The following is a 24,132-nucleotide window of genomic DNA, read 5'->3' as shown; positions in this document are numbered from 1 at the left end:
ATTAGCATACAGCAAGTTTATGGTTCTGTTCTTCCTGGTGGGACAGTCCACAAACTGGAAAAAGGCAGGCAGTGTAAAGTCCAGCGTTACGTGATTAAAGTCACCAGTAATCACATAGAAGGCGTCAGGGTGCTGTGTCTGCAGCGCTGCGACGGTGGAGTGGATGACGTCACACGCCGCCTGCACGTCCGCTCTCGGCTGGATGTAAACACACACGAGGATCGCGTGAGAGAGCTCCCGCGGCATGTAATAAGGTCGGAGACTCACCGCTAACAGTTCAATATCCCGACAGCAGATCACCTCCTTCACGTACACATGTCCAGGGTTGCACCATCTGTTGTTAATAAACAGCGCGATTCCTCCACCTTTCCGCTTCCCGCAAAGCACCGGGTCCCGATCCGCCCTCACTGAAGAAAAGCCGGGTAGCTGCACGTTAGCATCCGGCGTGTCGGGGGTGAGCCAGGTCTCGGTGAAACACAGCACGCTACACTCCCTGTAGAGCTTCTGATTCTTCACCAGACAGGCTAGCTCGTCGGTTTTGTTGGTCAGTGAGTTAACATTCCCCATAACCACCGACGGAACTGAGGGTTTGTACCTCCAGCGCTGCTCCGACTTCTTAGCCTTTAGCTTAGCCTTTAGCATAGCGCCGGCCCTGCAACCTCGGTACCTCCTTCTCAGATCATCCGGTATTGTGTGGACAATGCCCCCACGTCCCGCGGGTCGGAGGGCTAGCAGTTCTTCCCGGGAATAAACACGGTATTCCTCGCTGCCCCGCATATTTACACAAAAAATATCCTTAGGATATAAATAAGATGCACACTAGACGTGTGTAGTAGCACAGAGACGATAAATAAACGTAAAAAAACTCAGAAAAACACACAAAGAGACGGAGCTACTGGAACAGGCAGCCACTCGCGTCGGCGCTGGAAGTAGAAGTTCAGAGTGATAGAGCTCCAAAGCGTGACCTGTCTTCTGGTGTGCTGCAGGTGCTTCAGCATGTTGAGATTTTAATGAATTATTTGCATTCATATATATATATATATATATATATATATATATATATATATATATATATATATGTGTGTGTGTGTGTGTGTGTGTGTGTGTGTGTGTGTGTTTATGTTTCAGATGTAGATGAGTGTGCGACACAGACACACACATGCTGGAATGACTCTGTGTGTGTGAACCTGCTGGGAGCGTTTGACTGTGTGTGCATCGCCGGCCCAGAATGCACTGGGGACTGTGTTCAGGATGACGGTCTGAAACATAACGGGCAGGAGTGGAACCTTAACCAGGATACCTGCTCAGTCTGCACCTGCAAGGTACACACACACACCATGCCATTTTCACCGTGACTCACCTTAAGCACCTGTGCATTTAAGAGTTAAGCATGTGTGTATTTAAGAGTTAAGCACCTGTGCATTTAAGAGTTAAGCATGTGTGTATTTAAGAGTTAAGCACCTGTGCATTTAAGAGTTAAGCATGTGTGCATTTAAGAGTTAAGCATGTGTGCATTTAAGAGTTAAGCATGTGTATATTTAAGAGTTAAGCACCTGTGCATTTAAGAGTTAAGCATGTGTGTATTTAAGAGTTAAGCATGTGTATATTTAAGAGTTAAGCATGTGTGCATTTAAGAGTTAAGCATGTGTGCATTTAAGAGTTTAGCATGTGTGTATTTAAGAGTTAAGCACCTGTGCATTTAAGAGTTAAGCATGTGTGTATTTAAGAGTTAAGCATGTGTATATTTAAGAGTTAAGCATGTGTGTATTTAAGAGTTAAGCACCTGGGTATTTAAGAGTTAAGCATGTGTGTATTTAAGAGTTAAGCACCTGTGCATTTAAGAGTTAAGCATGTGTGCATTTAAGAGTTAAGCATGTGTGTATTTAAGAGTTAAGCACCTGTGCATTTAAGAGTTAAGCATGTGTGTATTTAAGAGTTAAGCACCTGTGCATTTAAGAGTTAAGCATGTGTGTATTTAAGAGTTAAGCACCTGTGCATTTAAGAGTTAAGCATGTGTGTATTTAAGAGTTAAGCACCTGTGCATTTAAGAGTTAAGCATGTGTGCATTTAAGAGTTAAGCATGTGTGCATTTAAGAGTTAAGCATGTGTATATTTAAGAGTTAAGCACCTGTGCATTTAAGAGTTAAGCATGTGTGTATTTAAGAGTTAAGCATGTGTATATTTAAGAGTTAAGCATGTGTGCATTTAAGAGTTAAGCATGTGTGCATTTAAGAGTTTAGCATGTGTGTATTTAAGAGTTAAGCACCTGTGCATTTAAGAGTTAAGCATGTGTGTATTTAAGAGTTAAGCATGTGTATATTTAAGAGTTAAGCATGTGTGTATTTAAGAGTTAAGCACCTGGGTATTTAAGAGTTAAGCATGTGTGTATTTAAGAGTTAAGCACCTGTGCATTTAAGAGTTAAGCATGTGTGCATTTAAGAGTTAAGCATGTGTGTATTTAAGAGTTAAGCACCTGTGCATTTAAGAGTTAAGCATGTGTGTATTTAAGAGTTAAGCACCTGTGCATTTAAGAGTTAAGCATGTGTATATTTAAGAGTTAAGCATGTGTGTATTTAAGAGTTAAGCACCTGTGTATTTAAGAGTTAAGCATGTGTGTATTTAAGAGTTAAGCACCTGTGCATTTAAGAGTTAAGCATGTGTATATTTAAGAGTTAAGCATGTGTGTATTTAAGAGTTAAGCATGTGTGTATTTAAGAGTTAAGCATGTGTGTATTTAAGAGTTAAGCATGTGTGTATTTAAGAGTTAAGCATGTGTGTATTTAAGAGTTAAGCATGTGTGTATTTAAGAGTTAAGCACCTGTGCATTTAAGAGTTAAGCATGTGTGTATTTAAGAGTTAAGCACCTGTGTATTTAAGAGTTAAGCATGTGTGTATTTAAGAGTTAAGCACCTGTGCATTTAAGAGTTAAGCATGTGTGCATTTAAGAGTTAAGCATGTGTGTATTTAAGAGTTAAGCACCTGTGCATTTAAGAGTTAAGCATGTGTGTATTTAAGAGTTAAGCACCTGTGCATTTAAGAGTTAAGCATGTGTATATTTAAGAGTTAAGCACCTGTGCATTTAAGAGTTAAGCATGTGTATATTTAAGAGTTAAGCACCTGTGCATTTAAGAGTTAAGCATGTGTATATTTAAGAGTTAAGCACGTGTGTATTTAAGAGTTAAGCATGTGTGTATTTAAGAGTTAAGCACCTGTGTATTTAAGAGTTAAGCATGTGTGTATTTAAGAGTTAAGCATGTGTGTATTTAAGAGTTAAGCATGTGTGTATTTAAGAGTTAAGCACGTGTGTATTTAAGAGTTAAGCACGTGTGTATTTAAGAGTTAAGCATGTGTGTATTTAAGAGTTAAGCATGTGTGTATTTAAGAGTTAAGCATGTGTGTATTTAAGAGTTAAGCACGTGTGTATTTAAGAGTTAAGCACGTGTGTATTTAAGAGTTAAGCATGTGTGTATTTAAGAGTTAAGCATGTGTATATTTAAGAGTTAAGCATGTGTGTATTTAAGAGTTAAGCACGTGTGTATTTAAGAGTTAAGCATGTGTGTATTTAAGAGTTAAGCATGTGTGTATTTAAGAGTTAAGCACGTGTGTATTTAAGAGTTAAGCACGTGTGTATTTAAGAGTTAAGCATGTGTGTATTTAAGAGTTAAGCATGTGTGTATTTAAGAGTTAAGCATGTGTGTATTTAAGAGTTAAGCACGTGTGTATTTAAGAGTTAAGCACGTGTGTATTTAAGAGTTAAGCATGTGTGTATTTAAGAGTTAAGCATGTGTGTATTTAAGAGTTAAGCATGTGTGTATTTAAGAGTTAAGCACGTGTGTATTTAAGAGTTAAGCATGTGTGTATTTAAGAGTTAAGCACCTGTGCATTTAAGAGTTAAGCACGTGTGTATTTAAGAGTTAAGCATGTGTGTATTTAAGAGTTAAGCATGTGTGTATTTAAGAGTTAAGCATGTGTGTATTTAAGAGTTAAGCATGTGTATATTTAAGAGTTAAGCATGTGTGCATTTAAGAGTTAAGCATGTGTGTATTTAAGAGTTAAGCACCTGTGCATTTAAGAGTTAAGCATGTGTATATTTAAGAGTTAAGCATGTGTGTATTTAAGAGTTAAGCATGTGTGTATTTAAGAGTTAAGCATGTGTGTATTTAAGAGTTAAGCATGTGTGTATTTAAGAGTTAAGCATGTGTGTATTTAAGAGCTAAATACTCATATAATTAATCATTTCATCATAAGCATATGAAGCAGAAATGCTTGTGTGTAGTAAGGGTTAAACAGACTGTGAAAATGAGGCTCTTTATTTGAGAGTGCAATATGCAGGTTCTTTATTCAGATAGTACATTATTAACATTTACATGAAGAAATAATGACAGCAGTAATTACTCTTAATGATCATAAATGTCAAAAATGTCTGTTGTAAATGAATATTATGCAGCACTGACTAACAGCACAGTGTGTTATTCAGACAGTTTCTACCAAGATGTCAAATGATGTACTGTTAAGATTTATTCTTATTGTGTGTGTGTGTGTGTGTGTGTGTGCAGGATGGACGGGTGTTCTGCAGGAGGAGAGAGTGTGAGTGTGATGACCCAGCGGTGGATCTGCTCTGTTGTCCGGAGTGTGACTCGCGTCAGAGCAGCCAGTGTTTACACCAGAGTGGACACACACTGTACCGCAGCGGAGACTCCTGGGTTTATAACTGCCAGCAGTGCAGATGCCTGGTAATCCTCACCACTCAGCTCAGCCCTGACCGCACTCACACACCCGCACGCCCAATCATATTCTCTCTGATAAATACGATATTTAAGCACTGTGATAATAAATGATTTAATAACACTGACACTGAGGTGTTTAAAAACTCCAGCATTACAGACAGGAATCAGCATTTTTACATTTGTTTCCATCACTGGAGCTAATTCAGGTCTGAAAGGGTTAAAAATAATACAATCATCCACTTTGACATCAAACTTTTGCATGTTACTGTGAGCTTCTGCAGTTTATTATTAAATCAGGCTAAATATAAATATTAAAACTGTGCACCGTTCAGCTGGGGGCAGACATTGACTCACTGCTGTGTGTAGGACTTCAGCCCTGCACTGTAATTTAATATAAATTTATTTCAGTTTATAGCAAAACCACAAAGTTAAAGTGGTTAAAGTGAGTTTCTGAGTCTCTTTACCAATTCCTCTCTCATTTTTCCCAATGGCCTTGTTACCCAGAGTTCTTTGGGGCCAGCAGGGTCGGCCAGCCCTCGTGGTGGGTTGCCAGATTTGCAATTAATTCTGTAATTCGTCTCCCATAATGCACAGCTCGGCTCGCAGCGGGGTCAAAATAACGCCTTTAATTGCCGCTACCTGCAGGCCGGCAGCCGATTCTTATCAGAGAGGAAAAGCGGCGCGGTTCAGCCCGAGTCAAAGACTGCAGTCGTTTATCTCTCCATCTCAAAGAGCTTTCAGTCCAACTCAGGAGGCCGACTTCTGAAGACACTATCAGCCATCTCCTGCCCTCTATTTATCTCCTTCTCTGCCCCTCCAAACACTCCCTCTCCATCCAATTTCTTCACCCTCCGTCTTCCTCACTCCTCCTCTTCACTCTCTCCTCCTGCCAAACAAACTTCACCCAGAAAGACACGAGCTGCATCATCTTCTGCTGGAGAACTGAAAACCTACCGCCGTGATATTTCAACAAACTGCTTATTTAAAGGCTCAGATCCAGAGTATTCATTTACTTTTCCTCAAGTTCCACTTTCCCTGTGTTACAACCCCATTTGTTTGTCTAGGGATAAGAGGGGTATGTAACATTGTGGATAAGTTTAATGAGTGTATGGGTGTGTGAAACTGTGAGGGAGAAAACAATAGACCAGAGAAATTTCCATTTAACCATTTACTGAAGTCACAGCTCAATATATACAGTGACAAAATCCAAGTCCAATATTTACAAAAATACAAAGTTTTCAAAAAGATACTTAAATGAAAACAAAAACAAAAAAAAAGGGCTGAACTTAGGACGGCACCAAAGAAAAGAACTTAACAAAAATAAACCAAATCCCTAAGCTAACTTAACAAAAAGAATAACAACTTATCTAATGAAACAATGAAAACAAAAACTAACTACACTAAACCTAATATAATAAATAAAACATACAGAGAGTGGTGCCCGCCCCTTACCTAGGGTGTTTAACAAAAGAAGGCCTGCATGATGGAAAATGTATGAGCGCGCTCCTTCTTACCTGTCCAGCACCTAAAAACAAACAAATAAGCAAACAAAATATTACTGGCTATTAGCCATTTTAGAACTGATTCTCAGAAATACATGATTGTATGTTGCAGCATTGCAGTATGTTTGGGCCACATGGTTTCTCCCCCATCAAACAGCATGGCCACTGCTCTCCCTCTGTGGTGTCTGTCTGTCTGTCCCATCTGCCCTCCATTTCCCTCTGGTGGCAGACCTTAAATAAAAGGAGCTCCACCCACTGTGGAACATCAGCACCTGGACCACACCCCAGGCTGTACCTGTAGAGACACACACACACAAACATGCCCTGCGTGCATTTGCACGTAACACGCCCACCCAAAAAAAAACAAATGAGAAATTTGTTGCACATTTAAAAAAAAAAAAAATAGAGTTAAGCTCTAGAAAGAGCATCAGCCATTACATTTTCCACTCCCTTTTTGTGTCTCATCTCAAGGTTAAAATCCTGCAAAAACAAAAACCATCTCATTAGCCTTTGGTTTTGGTTATACATCCTTGATAAAAACACAAGGGGATTGTGATCTGTATAAACCACAACTGGCAAAAGACTAGAACCAACATAAACCTCAAAAAATTTCAAGGCTAAAAGTAAGGCAAGTGCTTCCTTCTCAATGGTGGAATAATTTAACTGATGTTTATCAAACTTCCTTGAAAAGAAGGATACAGGGTGGTCAACATGCTGGTCATCCTCCTGTAACAGGACAGCACCAGCACCTACCTGGCTAGCATCAACCTCCAACTTGAATGGTTTTGTAAAGTCAGGGGCTGCAAGTACTGGAGCAGAACACAACAAAGCTTTTACATTTTCAAAAGCTTTATGACAATCCAAAGTCCAAACAAACTTATTGGCAGGACTTAACAATGCTGTCAGAGGAGCAGCAACAGATGAGAAATTACGACAGAAACCTCTGTAATAACCCACCATACCCAAAAAACGTCTCAGCTCACGTCTGGTGGTAGGGGCTGGAAATTTCACAATAGCACTGACCTTTTCATTCAGTGGGCAGACTTTTCCTTGACCGACTTGCTTACCTAGATATGTCACAGTAGCATGTGCAAATTCACATTTAGCCAGATTCAAAGTTAGATTTGCCTCAGCTAAACGAGTAAAAACAGACCGTAAAGATGCCAAGTGGTTATCCCAGTCCTGGGAATAAACCACAATGTCATCGAGGTATGCTGTACAGTTTGGTACATCAGAAAATACAGTATTTACCAACCTTTGAAAAGTTGCTGGAGCATTCTTGAGACCAAAAGCCATCACAGTGTACTGTAAAAATGCATCAGGGGTAACAAAAACAGATAATTCAGCAGCCTTTTGAGTCAAGGGAACTTGCCAGTAACCCTTTAGCAGATCCAACTTAGAAACAAAACTTGCAGAACCAATATTATCAATGCAGTCATCAATGCGTGGTAATGGAAAAGAATCAGAAATTGTAACAGCATTTAATCTGCCATAATCTGTGCATAATCTGAAAGTACCATCAGGTTTTGGAACCAATATGCATGGTGAACTCCATGGGCTACTACTAGGTACTGCTAAGCCATGTTTTAGCAAATACTCTACCTCTTTCTTCATAATTTCACGTTTCTGAGCATTTACTCGGTATGCATGTTGTTTTAAAGGTTTCTCAGCAACTACCTTAATGTCATGCTGAAGTAGAGACGTTTGTCTTGGTACATCACCAAGTATAGAGGGAAATTCTCGAATTAAAGCAACAACATCTTTACGTTGTGAGTCAGGTAAATGGCTAACAAGTGAAGACTGTCCAGAATGCAATTGTTCTAACATTTCAGAGTTTGATAATCTGGCCTCCATCTGTGAAGAAGAGCACAAACCCAAATCATCTTTTCCTTCAACCATGGAGCAGTGCTCCAACACAGAAGTTAAAACTACAGGAGCTTCTACTGCTATCTTAGCATCACTACAGGATGGCGGTCGCTCATAGTAAGGCTTGAGCATATTTACATGACAGACTCTGTGTTTACGTCTGCGGTCTGGTGTTCTTACCTGATAGTCAAGATCACTTAACCTCTTTTGTACCACGTAGGGACCAGCAAAGCTAGAAGACAAAGAAGTAGCAGAAGGTAAAAGCACTAAAACTTTATCACCAGGACTAAAATGACGGACAACAGCCTTTTGGTCAAAGCAGCGTTTCATTTTAACTTGGGACTTGCACAGCATTTCTTTTGCCAAATCACATGCACGATGCCAACGCTCACGAAATGAACTGACATAATCTAAAACATGTTTACTCACAGGAGTCTGTTCTGTCTGAAACACCTCCTTCAAGACTTTCATTGGACCTCTCACAGAATGTCCAAAAACCAATTCTGCTGGAGAAAAACCCAAAGATTCCTGCCTAGCTTCTCTTGCAGCAAAGAGTACAACAGGTACACCCTCATCCCAGTCCTGCCCACTGTCTACACAATGTTTCTTCAACATGCTTTTTAGAGACTGATGGAAGCGTTCTAATGCCCCCTGTGACTCTGGATGGTATGGGCTGGACATTTCATGTTTGATACCCAACATCTTAGAAACTTGTGCAAAGAGCTTTGATGTGAAATTCGTACCTTGATCAGTTTGTACAACTTTTGGAAGGCCAAAAGTAGTAAAGAATTTCAGTAGACCTTTAACAATATTCTGGCTTGTTATTTTTCTTAAAGGAATAGCTTCAGGAAAACGTGCGACAGCACACATGATTGTCAGAAGAAACTGATTTCCAGATTTTGTTTTGGGCAGAGGCCCAACACAGTCTATCAGGACCCTCTCAAATGGTTCACCAATAACTGGGATTGGATGTAACGGAGCTGGAGGAACAGTTTGGTTTGGTTTTCCTACCTTTTGACAAGTATCACATGAACGGCAAAATGCCACAACATCCTTACGAAGACCAGGCCAGAAAAAGTGTTTTAAAATCCTTACATAAGTTTTGGTAATTCCTAAGTGACCAGACCAAGGGTGATCATGAGCAACACTCAGAACCAAGGAACGAAAATCTGTGGGAACAACCACCTGAAACACAGCATCATCATTACTAGCATAAGAGATCCACCTTCGCATCAACATGTTATCTTCCAAAAAGAAAGTTACCTGCTTACTTTCAGAGTCATTAAGGCTACAGACAGACTGAAAACACTTCTCTAGACTGACATCTAGCTTCTGGGCAGAAATAAAATCTTGTCTAGAAATTTTACCGTGAGTCAAGGTTGACTCAAACAGCTTCTTTCCGTCCTCCACAGCAGAAACATCTGGAACAGACACAACCGGCACCTTTAAAAATGTGTTGGACAAATCAGTGTGGTCCTCTTCTTCATCACCTCTGGTCAGCTTTTGTGACCTAGTGACTACACAAGCAGGAAAAATGCTAGTGTTAGAGACATCACATGGGGCTACTTCTGGAAGTTCTGAAACAACTAAAACAGGCACAACTTTTCCTCCTGCCAAATCATTCCCTAAAATCACATCAACACCCTTCACAGGCAACTCCTGTCGAACACCTACCTTCACCTCACCACATACAAGATCCGACTGTAAATTTACATGATGAAGGGGAACCTGCACATAACCCATCTCAATCCCTTGACAAAGTGCATACGACCCACTGAACGATTTCTCAGAAAGTGGAAGTACACCTTCACGAATAAAGGACTGTGCTGCACCAGTGTCACGTAAAATGACAACTGGGCTTGTACCTTCAGAACCTGGAACAGATACAGAGCCATTTAAAATGAAAGGATGGTAACATTCATCAGGGGAGACTAAAGACTCAGATATGGTCTGAACCAGTCCTACACCTTTTGCTTGTCCACCAGACTGTTTTCCTTGTCTTTCCTGTCTCTCTTGCTTTCGCTTAAGACTAAAACAGTCTGCAGCTTTATGGCCTAGATTGTGGCAAAAGTAACACTCCAAGTCAGACTTGACTTTATCCTTATTATGTGGGGGTGATCTAAAACCCTGTTTAGCAACAGATGATCTGACAGTAAAGCTAACTTTGTGAGTTAAAACAAATTCGTCTGCTAAAATAGCAGCCTGAGACAGAGTAGTGACTTTAGATTCGTTTAAATAAACTGCAATTCGATCTGGCAAACAATTTTTAAAATCCTCCAGCAACATAAGTTCTCTTAGTGATTCCTGATCAGAGACCTTATTAGCTGCAACCCACTTATCAAAGAGAAGAGCCTTCTCTCTTGCAAACTCCACATAAGACAGATCAGATAACTTTTTAAATTCTCTAAACCTCTGTCTATATGCTTCAGGCACAAGTTCATATGCCCGTAAAATGGCAGATTTTACAGCATCATACTCCATACTTTCAGACAAAGACAGTGATGAGCAGACTTCTTGAGCTTTACCAGTTAACTTACATTGAAGCAATAATGTCCAAAACTCTTTTGGCCATTTCATAGAAACAGCAATACGTTCAAAAATACTAAAATATGTATCAACCTCAGACTCACGAAAGGGGGGTACAAGGGCAATGTGCTTAGTTATTGAAAATGCAGGAGTCAACTCACCAACAACTGCTGCTTCTGCACCAGAGCTAAGAGGAACCTGGGAGGAAACTTGAGGCGCAGGCCTGGCAGGAAGAGCTGGGGAAAGATCAGACTGGATCACAGGTCTTGAGGAAAACTCCTTTACCTTCAGTTCCAGTTCACGCAGCCGAATCTCCTTTTCCATCTCAATCTCCAATCGACGAGAAGCAAGTTTATAATCAAACTCTGCTTTTCTCTGCTCTGCCCTCTCTTTTCGCTCCATCTCCAAACGAGCAAGCCGCACTTTCAGCAAGGCCTCATCTCTGGGACCGGAAGACAAAGAAAGTGGCTCAAACCTAGGCAACGTTGCCTTCAGTTTAGGAGTATTAGTGCCAACACTCTCCTTCACAATCACAGCTGGAGTACATGGGTCTCTCTCAAACTCACTAACTGTGCCATCAGCAGAAGTTGGCAGTACCTCCTCTACCTCAGTACCAACAGTACCAATAGAGCAGCTTATTTTGCCAAGCTCCACTAACTTATCAAGCACCAGCCTCTTTATATCCCCTTTTCTTAACTGTCTGGAAGCCAAAATGCCAATATGCTCACATATACTCAATAACTCTGTCTTTCTAAAACAATCTAGTTGTTCTGAACTTGGAGAACTCAAAAATGCCTGTACATTAAATTCAGCCATATTGACACCACCAACTAGACTCCACAAACTGGATCACAAACACCACATCCACTCACAAACCATCCAGCAAATTTGGACAAAAATCCCGGATGAGCCCCCATATGTTACAACCCCATTTGTTTGTCTAGGGATAAGAGGGGTATGTAACATTGTGGATAAGTTTAATGAGTGTATGGGTGTGTGAAACTGTGAGGGAGAAAACAATAGACCAGAGAAATTTCCATTTAACCATTTACTGAAGTCACAGCTCAATATATACAGTGACAAAATCCAAGTCCAATATTTACAAAAATACAAAGTTTTCAAAAAGATACTTAAATGAAAACAAAAACAAAAAAAAAGGGCTGAACTTAGGACGGCACCAAAGAAAAGAACTTAACAAAAATAAACCAAATCCCTAAGCTAACTTAACAAAAAGAATAACAACTTATCTAATGAAACAATGAAAACAAAAACTAACTACACTAAACCTAATATAATAAATAAAACATACAGAGAGTGGTGCCCGCCCCTTACCTAGGGTGTTTAACAAAAGAAGGCCTGCATGATGGAAAATGTATGAGCGCGCTCCTTCTTACCTGTCCAGCACCTAAAAACAAACAAATAAGCAAACAAAATATTACTGGCTATTAGCCATTTTAGAACTGATTCTCAGAAATACATGATTGTATGTTGCAGCATTGCAGTATGTTTGGGCCACATGGTTTCTCCCCCATCAAACAGCATGGCCACTGCTCTCCCTCTGTGGTGTCTGTCTGTCTGTCCCATCTGCCCTCCATTTCCCTCTGGTGGCAGACCTTAAATAAAAGGAGCTCCACCCACTGTGGAACATCAGCACCTGGACCACACCCCAGGCTGTACCTGTAGAGACACACACACACAAACATGCCCTGCGTGCATTTGCACGTAACACCTGTTTATGTGGGTTTATCATCTTAAATATTTAATATACAGTTGCATGCAAAAGTTTGGGCACCCTTGTTCAAGTGATGTGCTGTTAATATTCTAGGTGAAGAATTTTCCACACGGTTCACAGGGTTACTGATTTATTACAGAATTATCAGTTATTAACAGTTATGTGCTAAAATAAAATGTCCTATAATCACATTATTTTTTCACGCAGGCCAGACAAACACAGATACCAAACACACAGTTTATTAATAAAGGGGCTAGGCGTAGTCAGGGGCAGGCGCAGTCAATAAAAACAGGGTCATACATGGAAAATCCAGTACATAAGACCAAAAATAAAAAAAATCGGTCGGCAATGGAAGCAAACACTGAAATGGGCAAGGCAAAAATCGATATTCAGAAATAAAAAATTTGGTAACAACAGCAATAAACAAAGGAAATGCGTTGTAGAAGAGCTAGATAACTAAATTCAATACTGGGCAGGGAACAGAGCAAAATGAGGGGTATTTATACTAGACCGTCCAGGTGGAACAGTCAGGTACTGGAGGAGCAGGAACACATGATCAGCAGAGTCAGGGAAGTCCGGTATGAGTGCATGCTGGGAATTGGAGTCTTTGAGTAGTAGAGTCCAGAGCAGACAGAATGACAGCATCAGGACTGACACTGAACAATAGCGGTCTCTGTGGACAGTGGGACTTATTTACATAAACATCTCTCAGTGTGTATGAGACCCTGTGGGAGGTGGTTCCCATTTCACTCATACTCTGTTTTTAACATCAATATCTAATATATTCATCCTTCCTTCCTTCCTTCCTTCTTTCCTTGCCCTCTCTCTCTCTCTCTCTCTCTCTCTCTCTCTCTCTGTCTGTGTGTGTGTGTGTGTGTCTGTGTGTGTGTGTAGGAGGGTGAGGTGGACTGCTGGCCCTTGTCGTGTCCGGTGTTGCCGTGTGAGTACACGGCGGTGTTGGACGGAGAGTGCTGCCCCCGCTGTGTTTCTGACCCCTGCCTGGCCGATAACTTTGCCTTTGACATTAGGCAGACGTGCCGTGACCCAATGGGCATCACCCGCCTGAGCGGCGCTGTCTGGACCACGCCTGCTGCCCCCTGCACCACCTGCACATGCAAGGTAACACACACACACTTTAACCAGAGCAACTGCACATATGTTAGTTGGATTGTATGTATTTGCTAACATTGCAAGTGTGTGTTCCCTTAAGTACATTTGCAAGAGAAAGTATGTGAACACTTTGGAATTATTGGATTTCTGCATAAATTGGTCATTAAATGTGTTCTGATCTTCATCTAAGTCACAACAATAGACAAACACAGTCTGTTAAAACTAATACCATTGCATGGTTTTATTGAACACAACATGCTAGGATTCACAGTGAGGGGGAAAAGTATGTGAACCCCTATGCTGATGACTTTTCTAAGAGCTAATTGGAGGCAGGATGTGATGAGATTGGATGTGTTGGTTAAAGCTGCCCTGCCCTGTAAAAACACACCAGTTTTGAGTTTGCTGTTCTTAAGAAGCATTGCTTGATGTGAATCACGCCTCACACAAAACAGCTCTCAAAAGACCTACGATCAAGAACTGTTAACTTGCATGAAGCTGGAAATGGTTACAAAAGTATCTCTAAAAGCCTTGATGCTCATTTGTCCATGGTTAGACAGACGTTCTACAAATAGAGAAAGTTCAGCACTGTTGCTGCTACTCTCTAGGCGTGATCGTCCTGTAAAGATGACTGCAAGAGCACAGCACAGAATGATCAATGAGGTGAGGAAGAATCCTAGAGTCTCAGCTGAATCTCTGGCACATGCTAACATTTTTGTTGACAAATCTACAATAAGAAAAACATTAAACAAGAATTGAGTTTACTGGAGGAAGCCACTGCAGTCCAAAAAAAAAACACTGCTGCACGTTTGAAGTTTGCAAAAGATCACCTGGATGTTCCACAGCTGTACTGGATAAATATACTGTGGACAGATGAATACTTAAAATTTGAGCTGTTTGGAAGAAACACACAACGCTATGTGTGGAGAAAAAAGCCACAGCACACCATCATCAAAACCTCATCCCAGCTGTGAAACATGGTGGAGGAGGCATCATGGTTTAATGCTACTTTGCTGCCTCAGGGCTGGACGGATTGCCGTCATTAATGGAAAATTAATTCCCATATTTACTAAGACATTTTGCAGGAAAACTTAAGACCATCTGTCCCCCAGCTGAAGCTCAACAGAGGATGGATGATGCAACAGAACAACGACCCAAAACATAGAAGTAAATCAACATCCGAACGACTTCAACAGAAGAAAATAAATAAATCCTCCTTCTGGAGAGTCCTGACCTCAACCCAATAGATATGCTGTCTCATCATGACCTCAAGAGAGAGATTCACACCAGATATCCCATAATATTATAGCTGAACTGAAACAGTTTAGTGAAGAGGAATGATCCAGAATTCCTCCTGACCGTTCTGCAGGTCTGATCTGCAGCTACAGGAAACCATTGGTTGAGGTTTTTGCTGCTAAAGGAGGATCAACCAGTTATTAAATCCAAAGGTTCACATACTTTTATTTACTCTCACTGTGAATATTAACATGCTGTTTTCAATAAAAACATGCAAACATATCATTTGTTTGTGTGGTATTAGTTTAAGCAGACTGTGTTTGTCTACTGTTGTGATCAGAACTAATTTAATGATCAATTTATGCAGAATTTCAAGTAATACCAAAGGGTTCACATACTTTTTCTTGCAACTGTAAATTTCACATTTTGTTGTATCAATAATTGAACAAATAATGTGCAGGAAACAAACTTGTATAGGACATTTTTCTCTGCACATTTTAGGTAATTTCAGTTCATTTATTGATTTAAACTGATTGGAAAAGTAATAAAACTCTGTATTAAAGTGTTGTTAATTTTGAACAGTACATTAGCCAGTAAATTACTAAGTACTAGTGGGATTTTTTTTTACAAATGAGTTATTTATATAAATAATTCAGTTGTTCACCCTGTTGTAATGACTGTGATTCATAGCATTAATGGAAAGCCTACAAACTGTTCTGTTATTTGATTGGCCGGTTCAGTAGGCCCTCTGTGTTATTAGAGGTGTGTAGGAGAAATGTGTGGGTGGTGACCTGCACTGTGTATCCTGCTAAGATCTGCTGTGTCAGAAACTGTGGATAATTAGAGGATATTGATTTGCAGTAATCTTTAAGGAACTTTGTGATGCGAAGTGTTAAAGACTGCATATAAATCATTATATTCAAAAACAACACTGCAGCACAGAATGCTATCCAAATGTATTCAGTTATATGAAGCTATTTAATGATTATGTAAAATTACCATATATACCACACACCAATATAACACAAGAGCTGCCCAATTTAAGCCTATGGGATTAATATCACTCAAATAACTCTACCCCTACTAACCCTAATCCTAACGCAAATAACTCCACCCCTACTAAGCCTAGTCATAACTCAAATATCACTACCCCTACTAACTCTAATCCTAACGCAAATAACTCCACCCTTACTAACCCTAATCCTAACTAAAATAACTATAGCCCTACAAACACTAATCATAACTCAAATAACCACACCTAACCCTAATCCTAATTCAAATAACTTTACCCCTACTAACCTTAATCCCAACTCAAAAAACTCTACCCCTACAAAGCCTAGTCATAACTCAAATAACTCCACCCCTACTAACTCAAATAACTCTACCCTTACTAACCCTAATCATAATTTAAATAACTCTACCCATTTTAGCCCTAATCTTAACTAAAATATCTATAGCCCTACAAACACTAATCATAACTCAAATAACTACCCCTAATCCTAATCCTAAATCAAATAAATCTACCTTTACTAACTCAAATACCTTTACCCCTACTAACCCTAATCCTAATTTAAATAACTCTACCCCTACTAACCCTAATCCTAACTCAAATAACTCTACTACTATCAACCCCAACACTACTAAACCTAACTCTATTAACCCTAAACCTGACCTTACTAACCCTTACTACTAACATTAACTTTAACCATAATCTCACCATGACCATAACCTTAACTGTGGTGACTCAGCTCTTGGTTTTAGGTAATATTCTTTTTTAGGTGATAATATATCTTTAAATAGTCATTTCATCAGTCTTGTATCTTAATGATCTCAAAGATCAGATGCTTTGAGTAGAGTTTGGATGTTTATGTAATACACAGGCTGCCCTGGGAGACGCTTTGTTAAATCAGGCAGATCCTGGAGGACTGTATTCACCTCATGTTGATGGTTAGGTGTAGCTGGTGTGATTTACAGGAGTAAAGTTCTGCAGCTGTTCTTCACTGTTCTCTCTCTCTGAAGCAGATCTATCAGACCTGTGCTGGGTAAACATCCAGCTTCACCCACACTGTTCCTACACATCTCTCCACTGTGTCAGGAACCTGGCTGTGTTATTAAATCAAACATATCGACAGCAGTTATAGGTGCAGACTCTACCGTTTAAACAGTGTTTTACAATTAATACAAAAGGGTGAAGAACTGATTTGGATGGAAGGCGTTTTTTTTTACGATGTGGTAATAAAGCTGACGGATGGTGATGTTTCTTGGATTTTGTTGTGTTGTGTAATATAACTCACCTTATCCTTTCCTCTCCTGCTGTTTGGGCAGAACGGCAGCATCTGCTGCTCAGTGGAGCTGGACTGCCTCCAGAACAACTAGCCAGCATTTCCTCCTCTTTTTTTGTTTTATTTTTTATTGGATCTCTTCGTACCTCCTGGACTCTACGGATTATCAGAAGCCTCGGGAGAATTATTTAATTTTTTCTCCCCTCCAATCCCACTCTTAGCTCCAAGATTACCCCAAATCCCTCCTTATCCGCATTGTTTTTTTTTTTTGTTGCGTTTTTGTTTTTTCCTCCCATTTTGAACCGTTTCTTTTGAAGCACATGGGGACAGACTTTTGCCAAAGGCTTTGCGGGAGCAGAGGCAGTGGCCTTTGAACTAAATCACTAAGACTGAAGAGAAATCTTATTATGCCAGGAGTCCCACAGGCATCCACGCCACTCTCCACGTCTGTGTGTGTGTGTGTGTGTGTGTGTGTGTGTGTGTGTTGTGTCCTAAAATCAGGGACATGGCTCTCTGCACAAGCCGAGCAGCACTGTTGGACTGTGAACTGTCAGTGAGATTTGTACAATAGCCATCGTCTCGTCCAAAACAAAGCAGTATGTTTTTCACTTGTTCATTGTTTGGTGGTGTACTGGATTATTACTGCATTATTTCTGAACAATGCAACACGTTCCCATATTCACACTTCACCTGATCACCTGATCACCTGAGTCAGCACAGAGTTTACCCAGAGAAGTCGAGCGTTATTGTATTGTATTGTTTTGTAATACGTTATTTCATCATGTCCTAACATAATAACAACTGGTATTTTCCTGATTCTGGGTAATGTGATCATAAAGTGATCATAAGAGTGCAGTATAAAGTGTGAACAGGTGTGAACGGGATACAGTGCATCTAAAGGAGCATCGTAATCTAATCACTCAAACGAGGGTTTTAGAAAGACATATGAGCAGATTATTATTACTGTAATGTGAACACCAAATCATCTCAATACATCCCAGATAGTAAAGCTCCGCCCACATTAACCACTTGATTACATGCAGTAATGAAGCAGTGACTTTAGTAAGTCAAATTAGGGACGAGTCTTAGGGAGTTTCAATACAAATATTGAAGTCTGACACCATGTATCGATAATGTTTGCATACAAAAATATTATGATATATCGCAATATCGATATTTTGTCCCAACCTTACAGATTACCCAGGATGCATGTCAATGCCAGATGTGAACAGGGCCTAAGAGAGGGGACAGAATGCACCATCACATTAGAATGTTCACTTTCACACAGTTTCTCCACCTATTTCACTCAAACCAGCAGTCAGAGAGAATTCAGGTGAATTGGTGAGTAAAAACCGTAACTTCTCAGAGTTTAAACAGGTAAAATACTGAAGCCTGAGGGCGAGGGGGCGGCGCAGAACTGAGGGAAAGAGCAGGTACGTTCCTGACGGCCCGCTAAACCCAGAGGTGTTTCGCTAATTGTCGATGCTAAGACTGTGGGAGTGAGGACAGACAAGGTTTCCAGAGCGTTAGCATTAGCATATCCCTGACTGATAACAGTGTGACGGGCGCAGGCGACTGAAGGAGGCATAATTAAAGGCGCCTCACGCAGACGATGGAGGCTTTTATATGCCAACAGTTCACAGGAGGTCAGCGCTGTTTGCTTATTGGAAAGCTCATTAAGAACCAGAAGCAGCGGCCTGCGGGACGGCGCTACTTCCTCCCGCTCATTCAGACACCCTGCGCTCACCCTCATGCCTCGTTTCTGCACAGCACCTGGACTTTCCAACTTAAAAGACTTTTGACACTAGTCAGTACTTCTAATATTTCTGAATAAATATTATTGGATTATTAGATATTAAGATTAATTATTGGACTTAATGCAGAACATTGTTATTTTCTGAGCTAAAATTATATGGGAGAAAAAATTGGCCATTTACAAATAATGCTTAAATGATTAAATTAAAATATATCATTGAGATAAGAATTATGTCCAATGTAAGCAAAAGTGTCTAGACATTGTTTAGAGAAACTATGACAAAAATGAAATATACTGAGCACATTCAGATATTTTTTACAACACACTTATCTATTATCTATCATATCAGCATACTTTTATTATGATAAATATTCATTTTGTAGGATTTTTAATTTAGAGAATTTTCCTGTACATGCTGATAAAATACAGTTAATTCTCATGAGAAGCTGAAGCGCACAATTCACCACAGTTTTAAACCTGCATTCAGAGTTTTATTGAAATTGTAAGCGACAATTGTGATGTGCTAAGCTGGATGTTCTTCTCGCTAGCTAGCCAAGTTAACATTATACATTACTAAAAAAAGACATTTACACCTGAAATATTTTCTGTTTTTGCCAACATCATGGTTGAAATAAATGTCTTAAGAGACGCACTGAATATTTTGCAACTTGGAAACATTTGAAAAATATATGTATTTTGGTGTTTGGTATAATTTACACCAAATAATGTATACCAAACAATGACTCATTTATTTTAGGTCTTATTGCTGTGCTTCCTCTACAGTTTCTTTCAACGTTCTTTCAGTGGCAGCACTTTCAGGAAACAAAACAAAGCCAAAAAGATGGCTTAATATGAAAAAAAGAACAGGAGGGGGGCCGAGTGAAGACTGAGCTCACACAGCGACTTCAGTCTGTCATCAACTCGGCGAGTAATCCAGCTCTGAAAATCAGTTAGCATTGCTCCAGCCTAGTCAGGAACTGCTGCTGTGTCTGGTGGCGTCACAGTTTCAACCTGGCTGTTAGCATCGCAGCAACAGTGACTATCCACCTCAGCTCAGCAGAGAACAGCTGCTGTATCTGCCTCCAGATATAATTCTAGATATCTGCCTCGTTTCAAATTAAAAGTTCTCTGCAGGTTGTGTAAATGTTGTAGCGATGGTCTGTCAACAAAGTCCATGTAGTGGAAACACTATAGTGCATTGTTGTTTATCTGCTGGGATGGCAAAATATTCGGTAGATATAATTAATATGTAGTAATAGCAGTTTTGTAATTTGCTTTTAGGCATTTTCATTTTTACAACAGGAAAAAAAAATCTGTGAAAACCTGTGAAAAGTCATGTTAGGTATTTAATATTCAACTAATTTTGGGCCAGAAATTTCCATGGTGAATCACCAGCACTCACCAACCCGCCGTCAACAAAGCCTCCACCCGGACTAACCGACTAACCCTGAAGATATATAAAATAAAGTTTCGCTAGCTTAGCTAGCTAGCAGTGTTGTGTAAGGTGGTGTTTGTTTCCTCCAGGGTCTTGTGATACATTTTAAATGTGGACTGTAAATGTTAATTAAATTGAATTGTAAATGTTAATTGATTGAATTCTCCACTTTTCTTAAAGGTTTTCTTAAAAGAATTGAACAGTGTTGAATAAATTCTTGCATGACTGAAGAGAGAGATGTTCACACTTCACTGTCCGTCTTTAGTTTGATCTTTGGTCCGGAGCTGATAGTGGACCTGGTTCTGTGTTTCTGTGGGACTGGTTCTGAATTGTGTGTACAGACAGATATGCTCTGGTTATTTTTCTGGAGGTATATTGGAGCCTGAGCGAAGGAGCCCTGCCTGATCACCCTAAAACCACCTGACACATAACACTGAATCTGAATGTCACAGAATGCACAGAAAATCTTTATATGTGAACATGAGCATTTTGTTATTTTTGTGTAATGGAATGAACATCACAATTCTTACAATTGCAGATGTTTTAATTGATTTACTGCTTTATTTATTTTAATTTATTTATTGATTTATTTATAAATGGCAAAATGATGTCCCTTTTTGTATATACTGTGTAAAGATTCAGTCTCTGTAAAGAAATACTGTGTGGAAAAGTTCCTCCACTTATCACTTTTTTTCTCCCTCTTATTTTATTGCCTTAATCCATTGAGCCGTGTCTATAACTGTATTTGCAGGACAAAAGCAGTGGAGAAACTGTAACATAACAGAATGTCTTTTTTTTGGTTAAACACATCCCTGGTTTGCTTCATTTTCCACTATTTGAGGTTTGTTTTCTGTATTGATATGGGGTATATAATGTACATTGTAAAAATGTTGGGACTGATATCATGATTATGTAGAACAACAATTTTCTTTTGTAATTTTTTTAAGAAGCCAACTTTTTGATTCAGATCATAATGTGCAGTGTGCTTGAAACTTGTTTCAGAAGGACTCTCTGTCCGTTTCCAATGTTATTAATCTGGCCTACATCCATAATTTATAGTTTCAGGGTGATTTCTGTCATATGACTACAAGATTGTGTACAAAAAATAATACTAAACACTTATTTACATTCATATTAGTTATTCTGTCAGTTTTGCTTTGCTTACCATCACTATCCTCCTGTATATATGTAGTTGCACTCTTCACAGTTTGTGAATTTGAATAAAAATGACAAAATGACAAAAAAGTGAGAACTGCTTTGACCTCAGTAACATTTTACATATTAACACCACTTTTTACAGTGCATATAACCATAATAGCAGAAGCTGAACTATAGTGACAGTACAGGTATGGAAGTAAAACAGTGTTGAATTGTTGCATGTGATTTTTTGCCTCTGAATTAAACACTTGAATTTTTCAATATATAATTTTCACTTTTTTTATTTTAATGTAAAAAAAAATCAAAAGCAAAAATTAGAGTTTAAAAAATTCAGTTAAAATAAATTCAGGTTGCTCAAATTCTACCTGTCAAATTCACTGCTAAAATACAACGCTCAAAATTCACTATCAACATCCGGGACACACAGGACGAGCAATCAATTCAGTCTTCAATCGAGCCAACAACCAGCCAATCACATCACGCTCCGAAGATCACGTGACAGGTAGCGCCTCACGGCTCAGAGCCGTGTCACAGCCCCCTCCGCTGCTGCTGTGGAGTAGGTGAGTTTAAAACAGCTGAAAACAGGGCATTTACCTCACCACTGTGGCCATGTAATATCACTTAAACGGTGTAGAAATCCTCACTTTAACCACGGTCTGCTCTGTGGTTTGTAAACATATTAAATTAAGATAGATATCCAGATATACCTTGTTCAACTAACTAACTAAATAAATAAAGCTCCTCTGTTCATTTCAGAAAGAGCTTCAAACACGAACACTAGATCAATTATTTATAAATACAGCCAGACTGTGTGGAAGATAATTACTACTGTAGAATCTGAGATAGTAACTTAGTTTGCTAAATTATAGCTACCTATCTTTTAGCTGTGGGACTGTGCGATTATAGACAAGATACTACCTAGTTAGTGGTTTGTTTATTTACACTTTGCTGCAAAGTATGTTGCTTAGTTTACTGGCCACTGTCTAAATAAATATATTGAGCTATATTACACTTACTGTACCCCTCTCAGGCTGGTCCTCTCATTAAATAAAGCAGATTTATTACAGTTACTATATGCCTCTCAGCCTCTCAGGCTGGTAACTAGGTCTAGATGTATGTGTGGGCATTATCTAATTTGTAATCAGTGCAATATTGATTAGTGATGTCTTTTATACATTTTTATTTATATTTAGGTCATGTTAATCAATGAGAATCAATTATTGCAACCCATGAGAGAGTATTATTAGTAATATTGATTAAATGTTTTATGTTTATAATAATTATCACATTTTGTAAATGCTGTCGCTAAAAGTGAATCTGATGTTTTTATTTAAGGTGTAAAAGAAGATGGAGAAGTTTCAGCTTGCAGCTGTGGAGAGTTCACCACGAAAAGAACAAAGTCAAAGAATACAAAGATCTGTCCATATTCTGAAGTCACCACTTGAAGATTTTATGCAGAATTATTTGGATTATGAAAAGGAACCACATTATTTCCAACAGCTTTTATTATTTATACAAACAAGATGAACATGATATGATGTGCCAGAATATAGAGAGGCTGCCTAAAACACACAAAAACATACAGAACACATGTAAACAACTAAAGAAAAACAGAACATTGCACATGTAAATTAATCAAATAAACACCGCACAGACTGCATGGAATTGGTTTTCTTGATTTGTTCTTTAAATGTTTGGAGAAAGGAAACCTGTGGAATACAAAAGAAACTTGAAAAATTACTGCATTTGATACATGACTATTATTAAACATTTTAAGAACATTACCTACCTTTTATTATCCTTTCTTTTTCTGGGAGAAAATATCCTGTTTAAGAAAATGAAGACAAAAAGTATGACTGTGTTAAACTTGGTGTTGTTTGGATTCAGTATTTACTTCATTTATATTTATATAAAACATTTTTGTAATTATTATTGCATTGGTTTTGGCACAAACCAATTTACTAATGCATTTCAGAAAATCTGAAGATCATGAGAATATTTTACATTACACTACATGTAAAGAGACATATTCCAAATCATTTTTCCCTGGCTAAAAGTTCATTAAACCAGAATTACTGTCCTAACCTTAACCAGTTTACTAGAATATGTAGTTTAAACTTAAAAAAAAATAAAAATAAATGTGTCGCTTTAAACTTAAGGTGACCGTTTACTGAACGATATTAAACACAAATATATATTTTTCACTTTTGAGATGCACTAATAAACAGGAGTAATCATGCTGTATCGTAATTACACAAGCATTTTAGGACTGTTTTTTTTTTGTTTGTTTTGTTTTACTGTTGATATCCTCAGTTAAACCCTGAGTTGAACTGTTAACATGTATAAAATATATATTAAATATAAACATTAAAATTAATATCATAAAATAAATACTGGTCATATCTTAAATTATCTCTGTTAAATTAGTTAGTAATGAGACAAAGAGCAATTCTAATAAATCTCCTTTATTTAATGAGAGGACCAGCCTGAGAGGGGTACAGTAAGTGTAATATAGCTTAATATATTTATTTAGACAGTGGCCAGTACACTAAGCAACATACTTTGCAGCAAAGTGTAAATAAACAAACCACTAACTAGGTAGTATCTTGTCTATAATCGCACAGTCCCACAGCTAACTAGCAAGATAGGTAGCTATAATTTAGCTAACTAAGTTACTATCTCAGATTCTACAGTAGTAATTATCTTCCACACAGTCTGGCTGTATTTATAAATAATTGATCTAGTGTTCGTGTTTGAAGCTCTTTCTGAAATGAACAGAGGAGCTTTATTTATTTAGTTAGTTAG

General features: G+C 38.7%; 1 protein-coding gene across 1 annotated transcript in view; it reads left to right on the top strand.

Moving 5' to 3' along the window:
- Positions 1-17,589, top strand: part of LOC111196878 (protein kinase C-binding protein NELL1-like) — a 617,736-nt gene extending 600,147 nt beyond the window's left edge. The window contains exons 17-20 of the mRNA XM_049473230.1: positions 1,129-1,322; positions 4,557-4,733; positions 13,248-13,472; positions 17,022-17,589. Coding sequence (XP_049329187.1) covers positions 1,129-1,322; positions 4,557-4,733; positions 13,248-13,472; positions 17,022-17,072 — 647 coding nt within the window. The 3' untranslated portion in view covers positions 17,073-17,589. The remainder of the gene's footprint in view (positions 1-1,128; positions 1,323-4,556; positions 4,734-13,247; positions 13,473-17,021) is intronic.
- The last annotated feature ends 6,543 nt before the right edge of the window (positions 17,590-24,132 follow it).

Source organism: Astyanax mexicanus, unplaced genomic scaffold (genome assembly GCF_023375975.1).
Source record: "Astyanax mexicanus isolate ESR-SI-001 unplaced genomic scaffold, AstMex3_surface scaffold_35, whole genome shotgun sequence".
Lineage (NCBI taxonomy): Eukaryota > Metazoa > Chordata > Actinopteri > Characiformes > Acestrorhamphidae > Astyanax > Astyanax mexicanus.
The sequence above is the reverse complement of the archived record's forward strand: the minus strand, read 5'-3'. Positions and strand labels throughout refer to the sequence as shown.